Source organism: Scyliorhinus torazame, chromosome 27 (assembly GCF_047496885.1).
Source record: "Scyliorhinus torazame isolate Kashiwa2021f chromosome 27, sScyTor2.1, whole genome shotgun sequence".
Lineage (NCBI taxonomy): Eukaryota > Metazoa > Chordata > Chondrichthyes > Carcharhiniformes > Scyliorhinidae > Scyliorhinus > Scyliorhinus torazame.
The window spans coordinates 20,371,275-20,394,865 of NC_092733.1; the positions used below are offsets into that span (position 1 = coordinate 20,371,275).

Genomic DNA, 23,591 nt, shown 5'->3' on the forward strand with positions numbered 1-23,591 from the left:
CTTAGTCCCTTTTTTGAACAGGGGCACGACATTCGCCACTCTCCAATCCCCTGGTACCACCCTTGTTGACAGTGAGAAATTAGTGATGCCTTGGCATACAAATAGACTTTGCAGATAGCGAACAGGCAATGGATGCAGCCATTATTTGCCACACTAATCTCTGTTGCTTTAAAAAGAGATTAAGTGTTTTCCGGGCTCACTTGCTGATTGTGCTTTCCCACTCACAGGATGAAGCGGTTGAGCGATGCAGTATTCCCGAAGTCCCCAAAGAACATTTCGGACAAAGAATTCTTGTAAAATGCCTGTCGTTGAAGTGAGTATAATAATCTTTATTATTGTCACAAGAGAGGCTTACATTAACACTGCAATGAAATTACAGTGAAAATCCCCTAGTCGCCACACTCCGGCACCTCTTCGGATACATGGAGGGAGAATTCAGAATATTCAATTCACCTAACAAACACGTCTTTCAGGACTTGTGGGAGGAAAGCGGAGCACCTGGAGGAAACCCACGCAGACACGGAGAGAACGTGCAGACTCCGTACAGACAGTGACCCAAGCCGGGAATCGAACTCTGGTCCCTGGTGCTGTGAAGCAACAGTGCTACCCACTGTGCCACCATACCGCCCCATTGCAGCACAGATATGATTGTCTCACTCTCCTGCACTGTGTTGAATATTAAAATGGGATGATGTACATGTTAACCCATGGACTGTGAAATCGCAAATGTGCTTGGATATGGCCATGTGAGAATGGGGGCAATTCTACAAGTGCGCAGAGCAGTTTAAGAAGTGGTATTTTGATGGTTTCAGTTTCCTTTTTGATCTGTGGGTTTTAGCACTCCGTACTCTGTGACAAACCTGAAGTGAAAACCGGGACATTGTTTGTGATATTTCATCCAGCATTCAGTCAGAATGTTTGCCTTTCCAATAATAACAACATGGAACATGCCAGATAAACCATATCTATTTGCTTCCTTCGGCTGCTCGTCTGAAGATGTTGCCACATTCTAAGGTTCAACATCTCTTTGGGTGCGAGTGCAGGGCAGTGAAAGTTAGCAGCTTTTGGCTCGTGGGGTGGGTGTCATCATGGCAGAACCTAATGCTGTGTTTGCCCAACACCCACATGCTAGATACTTCCCAAACAAGCTCCACCCGTACCTTAATTACTAGAATTTGCTGGAGCTGCTGTATAGTGAGTGGCGTGGGGGCCCTGACCAATTATTTCCTACCCCCCACCCATACCTAATTGCTGTTGAATGAGTCAATCAGTGGAAGTGGAGCACTCCTCCTGTTGCTCAGCATTCCTCAAAGTGTCTTCATTCTTTATTTGGATTAAAGTAAACCTATCAGTTTCTCTTCAGGAACATTTGTTCGTCAAGTTGAAAGATGACGGTATTTGGATATATTCGTTTCCATTATTTACCACCGACGTTGGCATCAGCCATTTCTAGGGAAGGTGTAGAGGCGGTTAGATTTAGTCTCCAACAAATTCAACAACGTGCCTCAAACCTAGTTTCAGAAGAAAAAGGTCAGCACGGTAGCATGGTGGTTAGCACAATTGCTTCACAGCTCCAGGGTCCCAGGTTCGATTCCCGGCTTGGGTCACTGTCTGTGTGGAGTCTGCACGTTCTCCCCGTGTGTGCGTGGGTTTCCTCCGGGTGCTCCGGTTTCCTCCTACAGTCCAAAGATGTGCAGGTTAGGTGGATTGGCCATGTTAAATTGCCCTTAGTGTCCAAAATTGCCCTTAGTGTTGGGTGGGGTGACTGGGTTATGGGGATAGGGTGGAGGTGTGGATTTGGATAGGGTGCTCTTTCAAAGAGCCGGTGCAGACTCGATGGGCCGAATGGCCTCCTTCTGCACTGTAAATTCTATGAAAAACTTTTGTCTCCCTCTCAAGCTAGGCCATAGAAGGCAGAGGGTAGCAATGGAGGGATGCTTTTCTAATTGGAGGGCTGTGACCAGTGGTGTTCCACAGGGATCAGTGCTGGGACCTTTGCTCTTTGTAGTATATATAAATGATTTGGAGGAAAATGTAACTGGTCTGATTAGTAAGTTTGCAGACGACACAAAGGTTGGTGGAATTGCGGATAGCGATGAGGACTGTCTGAGGATACAGCAGGATTTAGATTGTCTGGAGACTTGGGCGGAGAGATGGCAGATGGAGTTTAACCTGGACAAATGTGAGGTAATGCATTTTGGAAGGGCTAATGCAGGTAGGGAATATACAGTGAATGGTAGAACCCTCAGGAGTATTGAAAGTCAAAGAGATCTAGGAGTACAGGTCCACAGATCACTGAAAGGGGCTACACAGGTGGAGAAGGTAGTCAAGAAGGCATACGGCATGCTTGCCTTCATTGGCCGGGGCATTGAGTATAAGAATTGGCAAGTCATGTTGCAGCTGTATAGAACCTTAGTTAGGCCACACTTGGAGTATAGTGTTCAATTCTGGTCGCCACACTACCAGAAGGATGTGGAGGCTTTAGAGAGGGTGCAGAAGAGATTTACCAGAATGTTGCCTGGTATGGAGGGCATAAGCTATGAGGAGCGATTGAATAAACTCGGTTTGTTCTCACTGGAACGAAGGAGGTTGAGGGGCGACCTGATAGAGGTATACAAAATTATGAGGGGCATAGACAGAGTGGATAGTCAGAGGCTTTTCCCCAGGGTAGAGGGGTCAATTACTAGGGGGCATAGGTTTAAGGTGAGAGGGGCAAAGTTTAGAGTAGATGTACGAGGCAAGTTTTTTACGCAGAGGGTAGTGGGTGCCTGGAACTCACTACCGGAGGAGGTAGTGGAGGCAGGGACGATAGGGACATTTAAGGGGCATCTTGACAAATATATGAATAGGATGGGAATAGAAGGATACGGACCCAGGAAGTGTAGAAGATTGTAGTTTAGTCGGGCAGTATGGTCGGCACGGGCTTGGAGGGCCGAAGGGCCTGTTCCTGTGCTGTACATTTCTTTGTTCTTTGTTCTTTGTTCTTTGCTGTGGCCTTTGAGCACTATTTGGCACTGAACTTTGGGGCTTTGTGCTGTAGAATCTGGATTGAGATAGCCCAAACTCCTGTTGTATGGGAGAGAGCAGTTCCATGCTGTCTTGGATGGTGTATTTCCTAACAATCCTGTATGTGCTTAAATTCACTGTTAACAGACTGAGCAACATTAAATTCGCTATTAACACACTTAGTAACGTGGGCAGATAAGGGCATGTTTGATCCTTTCTGAAAGAATACTGCTCTGATTTGTGCAGGATAAGAAGCGCTTCAAATTCTTACAAATCTGTGTTGGTGTTTGATTGGGTGTCAGTTAATGCAAGGTACTCTGGCTGTAAGTTCAGCGCAGTAGCAAAATGTCTGCCCCTGCATAGGGTAGCACAGTGATTAGCACTGCTGCCTCACAGTGCCAGGGACCCGGGTTCAATTCCAGCCTTGGGCGGCTGTTTGTGCGAAGTTTGCACTTTCTCCCCATGTGTTTCCTCCGGGTACTCCGGTTTCCTCCCACAGCCCAAAGATGTGCCAGTTAGGTGGATTGGCAATGATAAAAAGTTTCCCTTAATGTGCAGATTAGGTGGGGTTACGGGAATAGGGTGGAGGAGTGGGCCCAGGAAGGATGCTCTTTCAGAGAGTCGGTGCAGAGGCGATGGGCCAAATGGCCTCCTTCTGCACTGTAAGGATTTTATGGTACTGTGCATGATGGAATTGTTTTCTTCTCTTTAATCAAAGGTTTGAAATTGAAATCGAGCCCATATTTGGGGTTCTTGCCCTGTACGATGTGAAGGAAAAGAAAAAGGTATGTGACTGTTCCAACATGTGTTCCCTCGTGTATGTTTTTCACATTTTATTCTGTGTGAGAGTGGCAGGTGGCTCTATTAAGATGATGGAAAATAGTATTTGCTAAGCAAAGGAACGTTGTTATTGTATTTAACACCCACTAATGGCCTCCATTATGTTCCTGATCCCTCATCAACTGGGAAATGATCACTCATTATCTGGCTTCCTAATGTAAGCAATCTTCTCTGTAACAGGCATCACGGAGTTGCTTTATCTTCAGCTGTCTTGAAGCTTTGCTCTGGGGATGTTGTCAGTTGTTGCTTTGAGACAGGCTGCTGCTCTCACGTGGGGAGCCCTGACTTAATCGGGCTAGCCCGCAACTGGCGAAGCCTCACGCAAGCAATGCTGGAAAATGCCCAAATGTGGGAAATTAACTAGTAACCGGGACGCTTGAGGTCAGATTCCCACAGAAAATACCTAGTGTAACTGGCAATGCGAGATGCATGCCAGCTGTAGGCTTCGATCAGGTGTTTCAGTATCTTGTAGCCTTTATTGTACATTGCCACATGGAGTTTACTGCCTCTGTATCACAATCACTTTTTGTCCAAAGTAGTCCCTCCTTGAAGTTAGCTCCTGATTGTGATGAAGCTGCTTGGACCAGCCCTTTGAATAAACTAACAGTGTTTTCTTTCTGCTATTCACTGTAGATTTCTGAAAACTTCTATTTTGATTTGAATTCTGACCAAATGAAGGGCTTGCTCCGCCCTCACATTCCCCATGTTGCAATATCGACATTGGCCAGATCTACCATCTTCTCCATAACATATCCTTCCACTGACATTTTCCTGGTAATTAAGGTAAGGAGGGAGCTTCCCTGTGGAGTACCCATCATTTTTAAAATCCCCCTCATTGCCATTGACCATACATTTTCACCCCCCTTCGAAGTTGCTGATCTTACCTGGTGAATTTGACCAGAAATGGTTCTCACTTTGTCGTTCTTCCTGGTCTAGCTTGAAAAGGTTCTGCAGCAGGGTGACATTGGGGAGTGTGCTGAACCCTACATGGTTATGAAAGAGTCTGATTCTTCCAAGGTAAGCTGAATGCGCGCCTGTCTAATCATCATTCACTCTAGAGAATTCTTACTATAATTCATTGGTTCCTAAAAGTTATATATATATTATACATATATGTGTATGTTTAGGATACGGGTGACCTAATTGAAACATTCAGAATTCTTAAGGGGCCTAACAGAGGATGTTTCCCCTGGCTGGGCAGTGTAGAATAAGGTTTTACGGTTTCATTATAAAAGGTCAGCCATTTCAAACTGAGATGAAGACAAATTTCTTCACGGAGGGTTGTGCATCTTTCGAATCCTCTACCCCAGAGAGCTGTGAATGCTCAGTCATCGAATGTCTCCCAGACTGAGATTGGTAGCTTTTTGAATACTCAGGGAATCGAGGACTATGGGGACAGTGAGAAAAGATGGAGTTGAGGTAGAGGATCAGCTGCTTTCTCGTTGAATGATGGCACAAACTCAAAAAGCTGAATGGTCTAATCCTGCTCCAATTTATTGATCTTATTTTGATATTAATGTTTTTAGCTGAGTAGTCATGTCAAGAATTGAATCAAAACAAATCAAAGCTTATTCCCTCTCATGTTCTGTTGCTGTATGATGCCTTGGCATGCAATATGTTCCGAAATGCTTACATTAACATTAGACACATTTTTTACAGTATTGCATTGTTGCTTCCAGACCCTCTTTCCAACATATGTCAGTTTGTATCATTTACCTCAGATTCAGAAGCTGATGGGTTCAAGGTTCTGTCCCCTGTGTTCCCTTAATTAGAATGCTGCATTGTCAGAGGACCCTCCCTCACCAGCCTGTTCCAGCAGTTCAGCTGAGTGTTAAAGATCCCATAGCACTATTCAAAGAAGGACAGGGTGTTCTCCCAGCATCCCGGCCAACAATCGCCCCCTCAACCAACACCAAATGCAGATCAATTAGTCACTAATTCATTCCAAAACATGGGATTTTGCTGTGCATATAATGGTTGTGCTTTTACCTTCATAACTAGTCACCGTTTCACAAGCGAGATATTTTGCAGGTAATTGTGTTTTATGAAATACAGTTCTTTGGTAGCCTATTAGAGTCTGCTACTTTTCAATTCTCCCCTTTATTTTTCTTGATCTATGTGTGTGTGTGTGTGTCTGACTCTGTCTCTCCGTCTGTCTCTGTCTGTCTCTCTCTCTCTGCTCTTTCCGTTGTTTCCTTTCTTGCTCTCTCTGAATGCTTGTCTGGAGCATACTGTTGAACACGCATTTTCCCTTGTTTGTGTCACCTGCCCAGCACAAGGAGAAAGTGGAGAAGTTGAAGAACCAGGCAGAGCAGTTCTGCAACAAGTTGGGCAAATTCCGAATGCCCTTTGCCTGGACCGCCATCCACCTGATGAACATTGTGAGCAGTGCTGGGAGCCTGGAGCGAGATTCCTCAGACTCAGAAAGTGGTGAGATACTTGCATGTGTTTCAGTTCTGCCCTCCTCAAGCTGACCCCTTTCATAGTTGAGTCTATTAAGTGAAGTTTGTCTAATGCAAGACAAAGGTCTGTCAGGAAATGCACATTGGTATCAGCATGAATTTCAGGATCAATCTTTCCAGTAGCAGCTTTTACATGTACGTTTGTTTGTTCAAGGGATGCGGATGTCGCTGGCTGGACCAGAAGTTATTGCCCATTCTAATTGTCCTTGAGAAAGTGGTGTTGAGGAGAAAGTGGTGATGAGTGCCTCTTGAACCGCAGCAATCCATGTAGTGTAGGTACACCCATAGAGATGTTAGGAAGGGGGTTCCAGGATTTTGACACAGTGATAGTGAAGGAGTGGTGATATATTTCCAAGTCAGGATGATATGTGGAGATAGTGATGTTCCCATGCATCTCCTGCCCTTAAAATTTAAAAGTGCCCAATTCTTTTTTCCTTCCAATTAAGGGGCAATTTAGCGTGGCCAATCCACCTACCTGCGCATCTTTGGGTTGTGGGAGTGAGACCCACGCAGACACGGGGAGAATGTGCAAACTCCACACGAACAGTGACCCGGGGCCGGGATTAAACCTGGGTCCCCGGCGCCGTGAGACAGCAGTGCTGACCAACTCCGCTGGGCACGTGGCTGTCAGTTGTATGCTGAAGGGGGACATTTAGCACCGGAAGTAGGTTTATAGCAAAGGGAAACAGCGGCTTTTACCCTCTTATTGTGATTTCTTTCCAGAACGAAAGGGAACGTGGACAGACCGGAAGAAAAGGACGTTGGAGCGGATGAGCATTGGCGATGACACCTGCAACTACACCAACTTCCGACCAGCTACCCTGACTGTCACCAACTTCTTCAAACAGGTAAACGATAAAGAGAGACATTAAGGCCCAAAAGAATAGCCCAAGGCAAGTAAATGTGGCTCATTGTGGTCTACATACAACTATCTTCCCACTTGAAAAGAAAGCCAGTTGCCCACTTAGAGGCTGAAGTTCACAGGTTGTTTTCTGAATGACCCAAGCTGCGTGCCCATCAACTGCAGGTGGCTTCATTATTCAAGCTGAAAAAACATCTTGCAAGGACCAGCTCAGCAGCTTAAAGGTCATTGCTTGAGTCTCCAGTCTCTTTATGCAATGTCATGGAAGACTTGCGAGTGTCATTTCATTGAAGGAAAGAGTGCCACTGGGCTTATAATGTACAAGGTACTTCACTGCAGTTTCCCTTCTCCTTTAGCCCCCTCAGTTGTTGCAGGCTTGTGATGCTTAAACTTTCCTGACCTTACCCCCCAGCTTAGAGCTTTGTGAACATCGCGAAGAAGGTTTGGTGCGCGTTTTGCTGTGCCAGGCTGGCTTGGCTGTGTGCTCATGTGGAATACAAGAAGGGACTTATGTCAAAATCCTGAGATTGTGTACTTGAGTTCTTAGTTGCATCAGTAACAGTATGACCATGTGGATGACTATATGGCCATGTGGGTGACGGTGGTGTGAGTGAGTTGAAGGGAGAAATGCTGGGCTATCTGCTACCTTCATCGCCCCTTCCACTCCAAGCACCGTTACACACCCACTGATACCTAATAAAAGCAACTTGCTGCTGCAGTGGTTTCTCTCCAAGATGTCAAATTTCTTGTCCAGAATAGCTTTATTTTATTTTATTTAAAAAAAATTTATTTTTAAAATATATTTAGAGTACCCAATTCTTTTTTTCCAATTAAAGGGCAATTTAGCGTGGCCAATCCACCTACCCTGCACATCTTCGGGTAGTGGGATTGAAACCCACGCAAACACGGTGAGAATGTGCAAACTCCACACGAGCCGGGACCTCGGCTCCGTGAGGCAGCAATGCTAACCACTGAGCCACCGTGCTGCCCTTAGCTTTATTTTCTTGTCTTTCCTGTCCTAATTGTGAAGTCTTGGAAACCGTTTTCAAGCAGAGGCCATGATGTTGGATCACTGTCTTTGTGTTTCATCAGGAAGGGGATCGTTTAAGCGATGAAGACTTGTACAAGTTCCTGGCAGACATGAGGAGACCCTCGTCCGTTCTGCGGAGACTGCGACCAGTGACAGGTAACTGTGCCCTGAAGAGTAGAAGGTACAAAAAGCGAGAATTGGGTGGCAGCAAGCGACTAATGTGGTTTTTATGCAATGATAAAGCGAACAAACAGACACTTTACTACTTTTGTGGAAACAAACATTATTTTGCTTGCTGGACCTGACATTGACTTGTCCTCATTTAAATATGTTCTGCCCTCCTCCTGACGTTCCCAGCATCACCGATCCCAGTCCTCAGCCAATTTGATTGATTCCGCCTGAGATAACGAAACGGCTCAAGGTACTGGATACAGTAAAGAACCTGACAACAATAGGAGGAAGATTTGAGCTCCAGAACAAGCTAAGCCAAGTGCTGTGGGCGTCGCTGGCTAGACCACCAGAAGGTAGTGGTGAGCCACCTTGAACAGTTGCAGTCCATGTGGTGTAGGTGCACCCACAGTGCCCTTAGGGAGGGAGTTCTAGGATTTTGACCCAGTGAAAAAATGGCTGATATATTTCCAAGCAGAGGCAGACTTACACTATTGAGGGCCCCGCGCTCTCCCTCTTTTCGGGATCCCACGTCATGCCGTGTCCCCTGGTGATGTGGCATTCCGCCCCCTAATGATGTCAGTGGATGGCCAAGGCAAGTCAGATATCATAAAAGACACTGCAATTGATCAGAGTGAGAAATGACTGACGCCAAAAAAGCAACATACAAAAACAACAAGAAGAAAGAAGATGTTGGTTTCTGTCCAGCCCTCTCACTCTCAGTCCTGCCTGGCTGGCCTCTGAGCAAGTTGCCGCTCCCACTGGCCGCAGCTCCCCGATTCCACAGGAGACACTGCCGGCGCTAGCCTGGCCTTTGCACCGCCCGACTGCTGCTCTGCTCCACTCTCGGCCTCTCACCTGGGTGGCTGGATTTCAAGCCTCGACGACTGTGTGCTCTCCAGGCTGGCTGCTGCTGCTGGCTCTGTGGCCTGGCCTCTGCTCACTCTCACCATTGCTGCCCAATTCAGCCCTCTCACACTAAACACTGCCTGGCTGGCCTCTGATGGGTTGCCCAGCTCCCGTTGCTCCCCGAGACACTACGCCAGAGCTTGCCTGACCTTCTTTGCACTTCCCGACTGCTGCTCTGCTCATCTCTCGGTTCTTGCTTCGGTGGCAGGGCCTCGAGCCTCAATAACCGCATGTGCTCTTGGCGCTGTGTGTTTCATTGAAAGTCCGCCTCTGTTTACAAGTCAGGACGGTGAGTGACCTGGAGGGAGAATTTGAAGATGATGGTGTTCCCATGCATCTGTTATCCATGTTCCACCTGGAGGTAGAAGTTGCAGGTTTGGAAGGTGTTATTGAAGGGGCCTTGGCACGTGGCTGCACAGCATCTTGTAGCTGGTACACATGGCTGCCACTGTGCATCAGTGGTGGAGGGAGTGAATGTTTATGGTAGTGGATGGGGTGCAGATCAACTACAGAGGCTGGGAATTCTGTGGCGGGTAACTCACTTCTTGACTCGCCAAAGCCTGTCCACCATCAACAAGGCACAAGTCAGGATGTGATGGAATACTCTCCACTTGCCTGGGTGAGTACAGCTCCGTCATTCATCCTGAAGGAACTATAATTGCCGTTCCTTCACTATCGCTGAGGTCATAATCCTGGAATTCCCCCTCTACCCAGCACTGTAGGCATATCTATCCAAATAGACTGCAGGGGTTTAAGAAGAGAGGGAGTGAGGGTCTGTACTTCACACTTCTTGCACTTCCTTGGTTTATCTTAAAAGTATGTCTTCTCTGTTGACAGCTCAATTAAAGATCGATATATCTCCAGCTCCTGAAAGCCCACACTACTGCCTCTCTCCTGAGCTGCTCCACGTCAAACCGTACCCAGATCCTCGAGTCCGCCCTACAAAGGAAATCCTGGAGTTCCCAGCAAGGGAGGTCTACATGCCCTACACTACATACAGGTAACAATCCGCCTTGGTCATTGTCTACCGCAGCTGTACTAATGGCACCATCACCATTGCTAGGGGAGAGGGTGGGGTGGGGCGGGGTTAGAACTTTCTCTACCTTTTGTTCAGTGGTGGTAAACTCCATCAATGTTATATCCACCCAACAACATCCTCAGGGTATCAGCTGGTGTGTGGGACCTTTCTGAGCACAAATAGACTGCTGTACTTTTCAAAGCTATAACAGTGACAACATGTCTAGGTACGCCATTGGTTATGAATGCTTCAGGACATCCTGAGGATGTGGAAGATGCCATATTCACTAACTTTTTTTTCTTCTCCCCGTTTCTTTCTTCTTTAGCGTGCTTACAGCCAGTGAAGTTTTTTTTTTAATGGTCTCTCTTATTTATCGTTTCATGGGAAGTGTTGCCGGCTAGACCAGCATCTGTCCCCATTCTCACCCCTCTTTTCCCTGAAGGAGGTGGTGGTGAGCTGCCTCCGTGAACCGCTGCAGTCCCATTAGTTGCGGGTACGCCCACAGCGGCGCTAGGGACGGAGTTCCACGAGTTTGACCCAGCGACACTGATAGAATATTGTTCTGAGATAGGATGGCGTGGTTTGGGGAGGAACCAGCAGGTGGTGGTGTTTCCCATGCATCTGATGCCCTTGTCCTTCTTGGTGGGTAGTGGTAGCAAGTTTCGAGGGTGCTTGCCGAAGGAGCTTTGGTGAGTGTCATACCCCAGGCTTGGGTGAGGATAATGTAGGCCCAAAGGTGGGCCAAAAATTATAAATATTGCGATGGCAAAGCAAGCAAAGATACCTTTGTGCAATGGTGTTTATTTATACTCCACATCCCAGTGCAAAGAATTTACAATACAGCAGAAAAAAAACAATCAATTCATAGAATTATCGAATCCCTACAGTGTAGGAGGAGGCCATTCGACCAATTGAGTCTGCACTGACCCTCTGAAAGAGCACTTCCCTGCCCTATCCCAATAACCCCTTAACCTAATCTGCGCATCCCTGGACACTAAAGGGCAATTTAGCACGGCCAATCCATCTAATCTGCACGTTTTTGGACTGCGGGAGGAAACCCACGCAGAAACTGAGAAAAAGTGCAAACTCCACACAGTCACCCAAGGTTAGAAATCGAACCCGAGGTTCCTGCCGCTGTGAGGCAGCAGTGCTAACCACTGTGCCACCGTGGCGCCCCTAGCATTTGCAATTAATCACAAAGCAAGCACTTCACCAGTATGGCTTGACAGGTGAGAGCTACTGTCCCTGCATCAACTGTACAAACTGTCTCTCTTTCGACCAATCAGAACATCTCCCTGAAGCCAAAAATAATCAAACAAAAAAAACATACAATAAATGCTTCAAATACCATACATCAGTACAATCACGTGCAAATTAATAACCCGGATTTTAGATATGCATAAAGCACAGAATAAATCTAAATACAAGTATAATGATACCATAAGTTAATAAAACACTTTCAGAAATACCCATGACCTTGGAATCTCCCAACCACAGCGATCTGCACATGTGCAACATTTGAACAGGCAAGATGGAAAACACAAACAAACAGAACAGGACTTGCTAGCATTGAGGGGTAGTGTATGCGTGTACATGAGTGTATGGTGATTTGTTATGTTGTAGGTGTAACATAAGCGGCTTCCTTGTGGTGCACTTGACAAAGGAAGGTTCAGACGTGGAGATAACTTCCAACACGTTGATTAAACTATTTACACTTCTATTACTCGGGTTCGACACTACTGCTAATCCTACTATAGCTACCCAGACTGACTAACCAGCTGCTGCAATCCACGGGGTGGGTGTAATATTGAATCCACCCTGTGTCTGTACTCACTGACTGTCTCCACTGGAAAGGGGCAGATCATGTGTGTGGTGTCCTTTATATATGGGTTGGTGTAATGCCCCCCTGTGGTCGTGTCACCTCCTTGTGTATCGTGAATGTCCATTGGTTGCGTCCTATCTAACTTATCTATTGGTTGAGTGTGTGTGTGTGATGTTACTGGTACTCCCCTAGTGTCTAGCTAGCCTACATGTATTTACATTGATGCACATCACCACATATGGTGAGTTTTCAAAAGCACGGCAGAAGGCCGGTAACGGGGCTCTCCATCACAGTGAGTTGTTGCAGTGCATCTTGTAGATGGTACACACGGCTGCCACTGCGTTGGTAGTGGTGGGAGTGAATGTATGGTGGATGAGGTGCCAATCAAGTGGGCTGCTTTGGGTGGGTGATATCGAGCATTTTGAGCATTGTCGGAGCTGCACCCATCCAGTCAAGTGGAGATTATTCCATCATACTCCTGACTTGTGCCTCATCGATGATGGACAGGCTTTGGGAGTCGGGAGCTGCGTTACTCTGTGCAGAATTCCTAGCCTCTTACTTGCCCTGGTAGCTACAGTATTTATATGGCTACTCCAGTTCAGTTTCTGGTCAATGGTAACCACCAGGACGCTGAGGTTTCAGCGATGGTAATGTCACTGAATGTCAAGATGAAATGGTTAGATCCTTTCTTGTTGGGAGACCATCATTGCCTGGCTTTTGTGTGGCGCAAAAGACTTGTCAGCCCAAGACTGGATATTGTCTCCAGATCTTGTTGCGTATTGAAACGGACTGTTTCAGTATTTGAGGAGTCACAAATGGTGCTGAACATTGTGCAATCATGAGCGAACATCCCCCACTTCTGACTTTGTAGACATTGTATTGAATTGAAGACGCTGTTGTGAAATAGGAAAATGTGCCAGTCAATTTGAGTACAAGTTCCCAACAACTGTAATGAGACGGATAATCAGTTTTTGGTCAATGTTGCTCGAGAGACAGATGTTAGGAGGAGCACCACACTACTCTTTGAATAATTTCATGCAATCTTTCACGCTTACCCAAGAAGTCAGTCGGGGACTGCAGTTAATATCTCATTGAGACGGTGGCACCTCTGACACTGCAGCACTCCTTCAGTCTTTCGGACACGGAGGTGCTTGCTCAGTCGAAGTAAAAGATCCCATGGTGCTATTTCTTTTTTTTAAATAAACATTTTATTGAGGTATTTATGGTTTTACAACAACAACAAAGTAAACAATGTACATGAAGTACTTCTGCTGGCGATTAATTTGCCGCAAAGAAGTTGATAATGGCTGCCACCTCCGGGCGAACTCTAGCATTGACCCTCTCAAGGCGAACTTGATTTTCTCCATGCAGAGAAAGCCAGCCATGTCAGATAGCCAGGTCTCTGACTTTGGGGGCTTTGAGTCCCTCCAAACTAATAATATCTGTCTGCGGACTACCAGGGAAGCAAAAGCTAGAACGTCTGCCTCTTTCTCCTCCTGGATTCCCGGAACTTCCGACACTCCGAAAATCACCACCTCTGGACTCGGCGCCCCCCTTGTTTTTAACACCATGGACATGACATCCTCAAACCCCTGCCAAACTCCCCTAAGGTTTGGGCATGTCCAGAACATGTGGACATAGTTCGCTGGACCACCTTGCACACCTATCTTCCACCCCAAAGAACCAGCTCATCCGGGCCACTGTCATGTGAGCCCGGTGAACAACCGTAAAATGTATCAGGTTGAGCCTGGCACATGTTGTGGACGCGTTGACTCTACTCAGTACGTCCGCCCAGAGACCATCCTGTATTTCTCCTCCGAACTCCTCTTCCCACTTGCGCTTCAGCTCCTCTGTCTGCGTCCCCTCTGACCCCATGAGTTCCTTGTCGATGTCAGAGACCCTCCCTTCTCCCACCCACACTCTGGAAACTACCATGTCCTGTATCCCCCTTGGTGATAGGAGCGGGAAAATTGAAACCTGCCTACGTAGGAAGTCCCGCACCAGCAGGTACCTAAATTTATTCCCCATCGCCAATCCAAATTTCTCCTCCAGCTCCCTCAGGCTAGGAAAGCTCCCCTCCATAAACATAACCCCCATCCTCGCAATCCCTGCTCTCTGCCGTCTCCGAAACCCTCCATCCATCCTTCTCGGGGCAAACCGGTGATTATTACAGATTGGAGATCACGCCGATGCTCCCACCGCTCCCACATGCCTCCTCCATTGCCTCCAGACCCTTAGGGCCGCCACCACCACAGGGCTGGTGGAGTACCGTGCCGGCGGGAACAGCAGAGGTGCTGTTATCAACAATCCCAAGCTGGTGCCCTTGCATGAAGCCGCCTCTACTCGCCTCACACCGACCCTCCCCCACCACCCACTTCCTGACCATGGCTACATTTGCCGCCTAATAGTAATTACTGAAGTTTGGCAGCGCCAGCCCCCGCTCTGCTCAAGCATCCCCTTTTTTACTCGCTGGATCTTACCCGCCCATACAAAGCCAGTAATGACCTTGTTGACCCGTTTAAAAAAGGACCGCGGAATAAAGATGGGGAGACACTGAAACACAAACAGGAATCTCGGGAGGACCGTCATTTTCACCGTCTGCATCCCCCCAGCTAGTGACAACGGGAGCGCGTCCCACCTCCGAAAATCATCCTTCATTTGGTCTACTAGTTGGGCCAGATTTAGTTTGTGCAGCCGTCCCCATTCCCGCGCCACTTGGATGCCTAGGTACCGAAAGCTTCCCTCTGCCCCCCTAAACGGCAGTTCCCCCAATCGCCTCTCCTGTCCCTTGCCTGGACCGTAAACATCTCACTTTTCTCCATATTTAGTTTATTCCCTGAAAATCGGCCAGCTTCCCCCAGAATCCTCATAATTGCTACCATCCCCTCTAATGGGTCCAATACATACAGGAGCAGATCGCCTGCGTTAAACGAATCTCTGTTCCATCGCCCCTGGACCAGCCCCTTCCATCTCCTTGAGGTTCTTAGCGCAATTGCCAACGGCTCTATGGCTAACGCGAACAACAGTGGGGAGAGGGGGCAACCCTGCCTCGTCCCCCGATGCAGCCTAAAATAGTCCGATGTTGTCCTTTTCGTCCGTACGCTCGCCACAGGAGCCTGACACAACAACCTGACCCAGTCAATACTGCCCCGCCCAAATCCGAACCGTCCCAGTACCTCCCACAGATATTCCCATTCTACTCAATCAAAAGCCTTCTCTGCGTCCATTGCGACCACTACCTCCACCTTCCTACTTTCCGGGGGCATCATGATCACATTTAACAAACTTCTTACACTGGCCACCAATTCCCTTCCCTTAACAAACCCCGTCTGGTCCTCCCCAATAACGTCCGGAACACAATCCTCAATGCTAGAGGACAAGATTTTGGCCAGCAGTTTCCCGTCCACATTCAATAGGGATATCGGCCGGTAGGACCCACACAGCTCCGGGTCCTTGTCCCGCTTCAGGATCAATGAAATCATGGCCTGTGACATCGTCGGAGGAAGCACCCCACGCTCCCTTGCCTCATTGAATGTCCTCATCAACAGCGGCCCCAATATCCCAGAGAACTTTTTATAGAACTCCACTGGGTACCCGTCCGGCCCCGGGGCTTTACCCGACTGCATGGCCTTCAGACCCTCCGCTGTCTCTTCCAACCCGATCAGGGCCGGCAGCCCTTCGACCAGCCCCCCGTCCACCTTCGGGAAATTCAGCCCCCCTAAGAAGTGTCTCATCTCGTCCGGCCCAGCTGGGGGTTCCGACCCGTACAGCCTACTGTAACGCCTTATTCACCCCTGCTGAGTCTCCAGCCAGGCTCCCGTCCCCATCCCTTACTTTCCCTAACTCCCTGGTTGCCTCCCTCTTTCTAAGCTGCTGTGCAAGCCTTCTGCTGGCCTTCTCTCCATGCTCATAAATCGCCCACCTCGCCTTTCTCAGCTGCTCCTGTGGTTAACAAGCCAAACTCCGCCTGTAGCCTCCCGCCATTCCCTTAAAAGCCCTGCCTCTGGGGTCTCCGCATACCTCCTGTCGACCTGTAATATTTCCTTTACCAGTAGGTCCGTCTCTGCCCTGTCTACTTTCTCCCTTTGGGCCCGTATCGAGATCAGCTCCCCTCTAACCACCGCCTTCAATGCCTCCCAGACCACCTCTGCCGAAACTTCCCCCGTGTCGTTGACTTCCAGGTAGTTCTGAATACATTACCTCAACCGCCCGCACATTTCTTTGTCGGCTAAAAGTCCCAAGTCCAGTCTCCAGTGTGGGCGCTGGCTACTGTCCTTGCCAACCTGTAGGTCAATCCATTGCAGTGCATGATCATAGCCGCCACCAGAAGTCCCCATGGTGCTATTTCAAAGAGAAGCTGCGTAGTTCTCCCCAATGTCCTGGAAACAACATCACTAAAACCGCTTCTCTGGTCATTATTACATTGCTGTTTGTGGACGTTTGCTGAGTGAGAATTGCTGCCGCCCCCTTCCCTACCTTACAACAGTGACAACCCTGCACGAGTACTTCATTGGCTGAAAGCACTTTGGAGTGTCCTAGGGTCTGCAAAGGGGCTATGTTAATGCAAGTTTGTCCTTTCGCTACTGAACGGCTGTGTCAAGTCTGGAATGTGAGCTCAAGTCCTAGAATGAACCTGCGACTGTCTGACTAAATGTCAGAATTGAACGGAAGCTCACATGCAGGTTGGAACTGCTGAAGCTGCATCTACTGGAAATGCTTGGGATGCATTGTGGCCATTGTCACTGGGTGTGATCCAACGACCATGCGGCGCCCTAAAAGCAGCTCGCCACGCCGCAACGTGGTCGATAGAAGCCGGGATACCCCGCTCCCAGGATCTACCCGGCTCGCAACGCCTTACGATATCTAACGCGATCTCACGAGAGGTTGTGGGCGAGATAACTTTTTAGCAAGTCTGCATATTTTGAGCGAGACAGCTAGTCAGATTTAAATGTGCGGGGACCTCCCATAGTGCGTTGGGGCTTGAGGAGGGATCGAAGGTTGTGTCGGGGGCCTCAGAGAGCGTCCCGATCACTCGCTGCATTGAGGATCTCAGTGTAGAAAATGGGTCTGTGCAGCATCGGCCGCACATTCCCCACTTCGGCCCCTTATCTACCGCGGGTGACATTTTATAGCCATGTGTTTCTCAGCGCTGCGAGCGCCAGGAAACACGCGGCTAAACACGCTCGCTATGGGACTTCATTCTCTTTTAGTTGAATCACATCCAATGTGTTCAGCTGATTTCTTGAGATCTGTGAGGAACAAGGTAATACTGGCAATTGGCCCCTTGAGGTCCTCAGAGCTTGGTGTAGTGGTCCCTCTGGTGGCAGCAAATCAATATTGCAACCTTCTTTTAAACTTACTTGTTTTTATTTTTCTTATCTCACAGAGCACAGAAAACAAATGATTAACATGGTGAAAGAGTTGGAATTGTACATAACATTAATCATAGTTGCCAGAAATATAAAAGAAACAATTACAAAGGCACTTATAGTTCAGAGAATCAAGTTACATGTCCAGACAAGTGTAGATATAAGTTGATAAGATATAGGAGCAGAATTAGGCCATTCGACCCATCGAGTCTGCTCCGGCATTCGATCATGGCTGATATTTTCCACATCCCCATTCTCCTGCTTTCTCCCCGTAACCCCGATCATTCTCCCCGTAACCCCTGATCTTCATTCTCCCCGTAACCCCTGATCTTCATATTGATCAAGAACACCATATTTGTGCTTGGGCTGCTGTTACCTACAGTGATACAGACCAAGAGCTGGATGGTTAAATCAGCCAGAGTAGTTCTTTCTTAGAACACCTGAACTAGGAACAGGAGTGGACACTTTAGCCTGACGAGCCTGCTCCACTGTTCAATACGATCATGGCTAATCTCATCATGGCCTCAACACCACCGTCCTGCCCATTCTCCATAACCCTGCAACCCATTCCCAATTAAAAATCCGTCTAACTCCTCCTTAAATTTACTGTCCCAGCATCCACCGCACTCTGGGGTAGCAAATTTCTCAGATTCACAACCCTTTGGGAGAAGTCGTTTCGCCTCAGCTCTGTTTTAAATTTGCTGCCTCCTATCATAAGACACAGGAGCAGAAGTAGGCCATTCGGTCCATCTAGTCTGCTCCCAATCATGACTGACATGTTTCTCATCCCATTCTCCTGCCTTCTCCCCATAACTCCTGATTCCCCTATTATCCTAAGACTGACCTCTCATTCTAGAAAGTCCCACAAGAGGAAACATCCGCTCCATGTCTATTTTATCCATACCTTTTATCATCCTGTATACCTCAAATAGATCTCCCTCATTCTTCTAAACTCGAGAGAGTACAGGCCTAAAATGTTCAATCTCTCCTCGTATGGCAAACCCCTCATTTATGGAATCAACCTAATGAACCTCCTCTGAACTGCCTCCAATGTCACTCCATCTTTCCTCAAATAAGGAGACCAAAACTGCACAATGCTCCAGGTGTGGTTGTGTGGTCTCATCAATGCCTTGTATAGTTGCAACAACACTTCCTTATCTTTATGCTCTATTCTTTTAGCCAAAAATGTCAACATTCCATTTATTTTATTTCTTTATTATCTGCTGTATCTGTATGCTAGTTTTCTATGACTTATGAAAGAGGACCCCAGATCCCTCTGTAACAGAGCACCCCGAAGTCTCTCCCCATTTAGATAATAGGCATATGTAATGAGTGGTGTTGGGTCAGGTGGGGAGTGCTCTCTGTGGTTTACTTCATGTGAACAATATTCCCATGACTGGGATCCACCTTTGAAACAATTTTTCGCTCTGTAAATGTAATGCATGCTTGATTTTTTTTCCATCTCAAATAGCTCTCTGAATTTGGATAGCCGAGTTTCATAGGTTGGGCATATGGGTTTCAGCCACTTGAGGGCGATTCCCTTAATGTCAGCTATAAGCAAAATTTGTAAAAGATAGTTATGTTTTTTTCCTTCCATCCCCTCTGGAGTTGTGCCTCATAGAGCAGTTAGTGAGGGGGGTCTGTGGGATGACCATGTGGAAACCCTTGGCCAATGTTTTGACTATCTTATCCCAATACTTTCTCAACTTTGGGCAGGACCAGAATGCCTGTACGTAATGACCAATCAGTTCCCCGCAATCTCTCCAGCAACTACTTGTGGGAGAGGAGCCAATTTCTACAGTAGTATGTGGTGTTTGGAAGTACTTAGTAATGAGCTTTGATTTATATTGTCTCCAGGGATTTGAGTAGGCAGCAAGATGGGATTCAGAAAACATTTCATTCCAGTCTTCCATCGGTATCTCCTGTTGCACTTTAACGCTCCCATTTCCTTTCAATGCATAAGGAATTGCCAGGCAGCATTGAGAGCAATGTCTAATATATACAGGTTAGGGACAGCACGGTGGCACAGTGGTTAGCACTGCTGCCTCACGGCGCCGAGGTCCCAGGTTCGATCCCGGCTCTGGGTCACTGTCCATGTGGAGTTTGCACATTCTCCCCGTGTCTGCGTGGGTTTCGCCCCCACAATCCAAAGATGTGCAGGTAAGGTGGATTGATCAGGCTAAATTGCCCCTTAATAGGAAAAAATGTATGGGGCGCACTAAATTTATATTTAAAAAAAATAATATTTACAGGATATTACCATTCCCCCAGCGACTCCTCATTGGATGTTTATAAAGTCTGACTCTATTGGAGTCGGGCTTCTTACTTTGTTTATGTCTTATCCTTGTACGCTAAGGTGTTTCAAGTGCTCATCTAACTGCCTCTTAAATGCAGTGAGGGTTTCCGCCTCTACCACCCTTTCAGGCTGTGAGTTCCAGATTCCCACCACCCTCTGGGTGATAAGGTTTTTCCTCAAATCCCCTCTAAACCCCCTGCTCCTTACCGTAAATCTCTGCCCCCTGGTTATTGACCCATCAACGAAGGGAAAAAGTTTCTTCCTATCTATATCCCTCATAATTTTGCGCACCTTGATTAGGCCCCCCGTCAGCCTTCTCTGCTCTAAGGCAAGCAACCTCATCCTAACCAGCCTCTCTTCATAACTGAAACGCTCCAGCCCAGGCAATCACACCCTTCCTGTAGTGTGGCTACCAGTACTGCACAGTACTCTAGCTGTGGCCTAACGAGCATTTCATACAGCTCCATCATAACCTCCCTGCTCTTATATTCTATGCCTCAGCTGATAAAGACGTATCCCATTTGTCTTCTTAACCACCGTATCTACTTGGCCTGCTGCCTTCAAGGATCTATGGACGTGCACCCAAGGTCCCTCTGGCCCTCTGTACTTCCTGTCATCCTATCGTTGATTGTGAAAGTGTAGCTGATGAGGGTGCGCTGAGGGAAATTTGGCACCTGGGAATTCAGTGAATGGCATGGACAACAGTGTATGAAGTTTAAGGATTGAGAAAGAAACTGGAATGGCTGAGAAGGAAATAGGGTGTACTCGGATCAACTCGGTTATAGAAAGATAAATCGAGAAGTAGCAAGGTTGAATAAAGATTTTTTTAAACAAAATTTGACTTTTTTTAAAAACCCTAACAATGTACCACTCCAAATTTGAATTGTGTCCCTCTCTAGGATGGGGTGTAGATTGGCATTGTTTTCATCTCGTTAAAAGGGTACTTACACTGCTAATTACCGGATGTAACTTTTTGTGGTGAGTTTAGTGGGCAATTAAAGTAAAAACCCAGCATTTTTTTAAATAACTGGGAAGTTAAGGGTGTGATGTGGTTTGTGCAAAGGAAACAGTGGAACATTGTAAAACACTTCGCAAATTCTGGAGATTTGTATCACTTGGGCAGAACCTTAAAGGCCCTAAACTTGTCAGCTGAACAACACATACACCATTATTATTCTAGCACGATCAGAAAATCTAGTTTGAGAAAAGAATCACCGGCAGAAGTTGACCTGATGTGTTGGTCTAAAGTACAGAGAGAGTGCCACAGGGTCTTGACTGTTTTTGAGAGCGTGACAAAACACAGCTGCATCCGTGGGGCAGCAAGGTAGCACAGTGGCTAGCACAGTTGCTTCACAGCTTCAGGGTCCCAGGTTCGATTCTTGGCTTGGGTCACTGTCTGTGTGGAGTCTGCACATTCCCCTCGTGTCTGCGTGGGTTTCCTCCAGGTGCTCCGGTTTCCTCCCACAGTCCAAAGATGTGCAGGTTAGGTGGATTGGCCACGCTAAATTACCCTTCGTGTCCAAAAACATTGGGTTGGGTTACGGGGATAGGGTGTGGGCTTGGGTAGGGTGCTCTTTCCAAGGGCCGCTGCAGACCCGATGGGCTGAATGGCCTCCTTCTGCACTGTAGATTCTATGATTTCATAGGACAAGGTGGCCAGAAACATGGCATAATACAGGTTGAGAATCTCTTATGCAAATTGCTCTGGGCCGAGAGTCTCTCGGATTCCGGAATTTTTCGAATTTTGGAATACCGGTATAGGTTTAGTTGTGAAACGCTTTATAGCTAGAGGATCTTGGGTGAACACCGTGTTATTTTTTACTGGAAACATGCTAAGTGCAAGAACAGAAATATTAGAACCAGCAGCCGGTTTAACATCTCAATTCTAATTAAGTGCTGTTCTGCCCCCAGTGTAGTGTGTGTTTGAGAAAGTGTATGTTTCGACACACATTCCAGTAATCGCCAATGAACAGCATCTGTTCTCTATGCTTGTATCTTTTAACGGACCTCCTCCACAGATGTATAAATCTAGTTTAATGTGGTGCCTGGAGTGTAGTGGGTTTTGAGTATGAGGCACGTCGCACTGGAGTCCCTCAGGCACCTTGAGCAGTGACCGCTGCTGGAGCAGATGCGACGCAGGCTTGTTCCTGCGCATTTACCTTAACGTGAAAGTGATGGCGAGGTCTGCTGCAAGCGGTCCTGTTCCAATAAGCAGCAGTTTTTTTAAAAAAAAGAAAAGTACCCCCAGGATAATTGATGAGAGGTATTCGCATTTGCCAGAATGAAAAGGATATTGAGTGCAGTTAACTCCATAACCCTCTGGGAGTTAACTATATGTCAGGTGACGCTTACTGATGTACTGAGAATGTTTGTTTCTAAGGGAGTATCCTCTTATACATTTAATCCTTATTCATTGTAGAGAATGTAGAGGGGGTATGTGGCCTCCTCTTGTTCCTATGACATATTTTAAATACAATTAAATTGAGGGCGTATTCATTCTTTGGGCATGACTGTGACCAAGAAACACCTCAGTGTCAGACCATGCCATGCTGTCAGCTTTTACATTACAGTTTCTTCATGTCTGCTACTCATAGTTTCATCAGGGAGAGTGGTTAATAAAGGCAATTTTTGGAGCCGAGATAAGGCACTGCTCTCCCTCCTGCCATAACAAAGAAGTGGGTCAGTGGGTAGGGAGCCAACATGATAATCTGGCGAACGTATTTTATGGAGGACATTAGTGACTGCCATGTGGGGTGTTAGTCATGGGGGTTTCCGCAGTGAAGGGCAGTGTCAAACTGCTACTGTGTGCATAGTCACGTCCAAGGAACGAGTTGGAATTACACCCTCAAACTCAATCTGAACTCTTGTTTTAACCTTTCCCTGTTATTCTTCCTGGTAATAAGCTTCTGATTGATTTATCGTCCCATCATTGTCACCACTAGTTATTGCCTCGGTGTTTCTGGCAAGTAACTTCAGTAGATGAATGCAGCAGGGATAGGTTTGTAAACTGTAGTGCTGCATTAACGTTTAATTTCAGCTACATTAAGAGGAGTTTCTGGTGAAAATGACACAGGATTTGGGTCGACAATTATTGAATAGTTGAGTGGCTGCTTTCAGCAAAGCCTGATTTCAGGAACAGGGTCTGAAACGGGTGTTAACCCCTTGGCACGCGAATAGGGATCTTGTGCACTTTTGAGGAATGGGTTTTCGACCCCTGTGATGGGCCTTCATCAATATACCAGTTGGTGGGTGTCCAGCTTGACTCACCTGCATGCACATCACTTGCCACACTGGATGATGAGGCATCTGCGTTACAGCGGCATCAATGGGGTTATACATCAAATGGCGTTGGTCTTCGACTGGAGGCGTTTGCGGCTCTTCCAGGACTGCATGTTGGAAGAGCAGTGTAATAAGAAACGGTGTAGCTTGGAGTTAGAGCCGAATGCCACCAGCATATCGTGGAAGCTGACTCGAGACTTCGGGTGGTGTCATCAAAGGTCATTGTGTAGATGACAACAGGGCAAAAGATAGATCTTTGGTGGACTGGGGTGTGTAGGCAAGAAGAGAATCAATTGCTGTGGTTTATTTACTTTTATTCTTTGCACATGATGTGGGTGTTGCTGGCAAGGCCAGCAGTTGTTGCCCATCTCTTAATTGCCATTGATAAAGTGGTGTATCAAAGTGAGGTATCAACTGATGTGATTCTTACGCGATGGTTGGTCCCGCAGGTTGAGTTGATAACTTTTCCCTTTTTATCTAGTTTCCTCCAGCATTGAGAAAGTTCTTTAGCCATGTACACTGATAGTCTG

The 23,591-nt window shown here is 47.1% G+C and overlaps 1 protein-coding gene across 5 annotated transcripts in view; it reads left to right on the plus strand.

Annotated features, from left to right (window-relative positions):
* Positions 1–23,591, plus strand: part of dock6 (dedicator of cytokinesis 6) — a 241,117-nt gene that overhangs the window by 80,434 nt on the left and 137,092 nt on the right. For all 5 annotated transcript variants that reach the window (XM_072491074.1, XM_072491075.1, XM_072491076.1 and 2 more), the window contains exons 7-14: positions 228–313; positions 3,725–3,791; positions 4,480–4,629; positions 4,783–4,863; positions 6,120–6,276; positions 7,032–7,156; positions 8,263–8,356; positions 10,115–10,277. In XM_072491074.1, the coding sequence (XP_072347175.1) occupies positions 228–313; positions 3,725–3,791; positions 4,480–4,629; positions 4,783–4,863; positions 6,120–6,276; positions 7,032–7,156; positions 8,263–8,356; positions 10,115–10,277 (923 nt within the window). The remainder of the gene's footprint in view (positions 1–227; positions 314–3,724; positions 3,792–4,479; positions 4,630–4,782; positions 4,864–6,119; positions 6,277–7,031; positions 7,157–8,262; positions 8,357–10,114; positions 10,278–23,591) is intronic.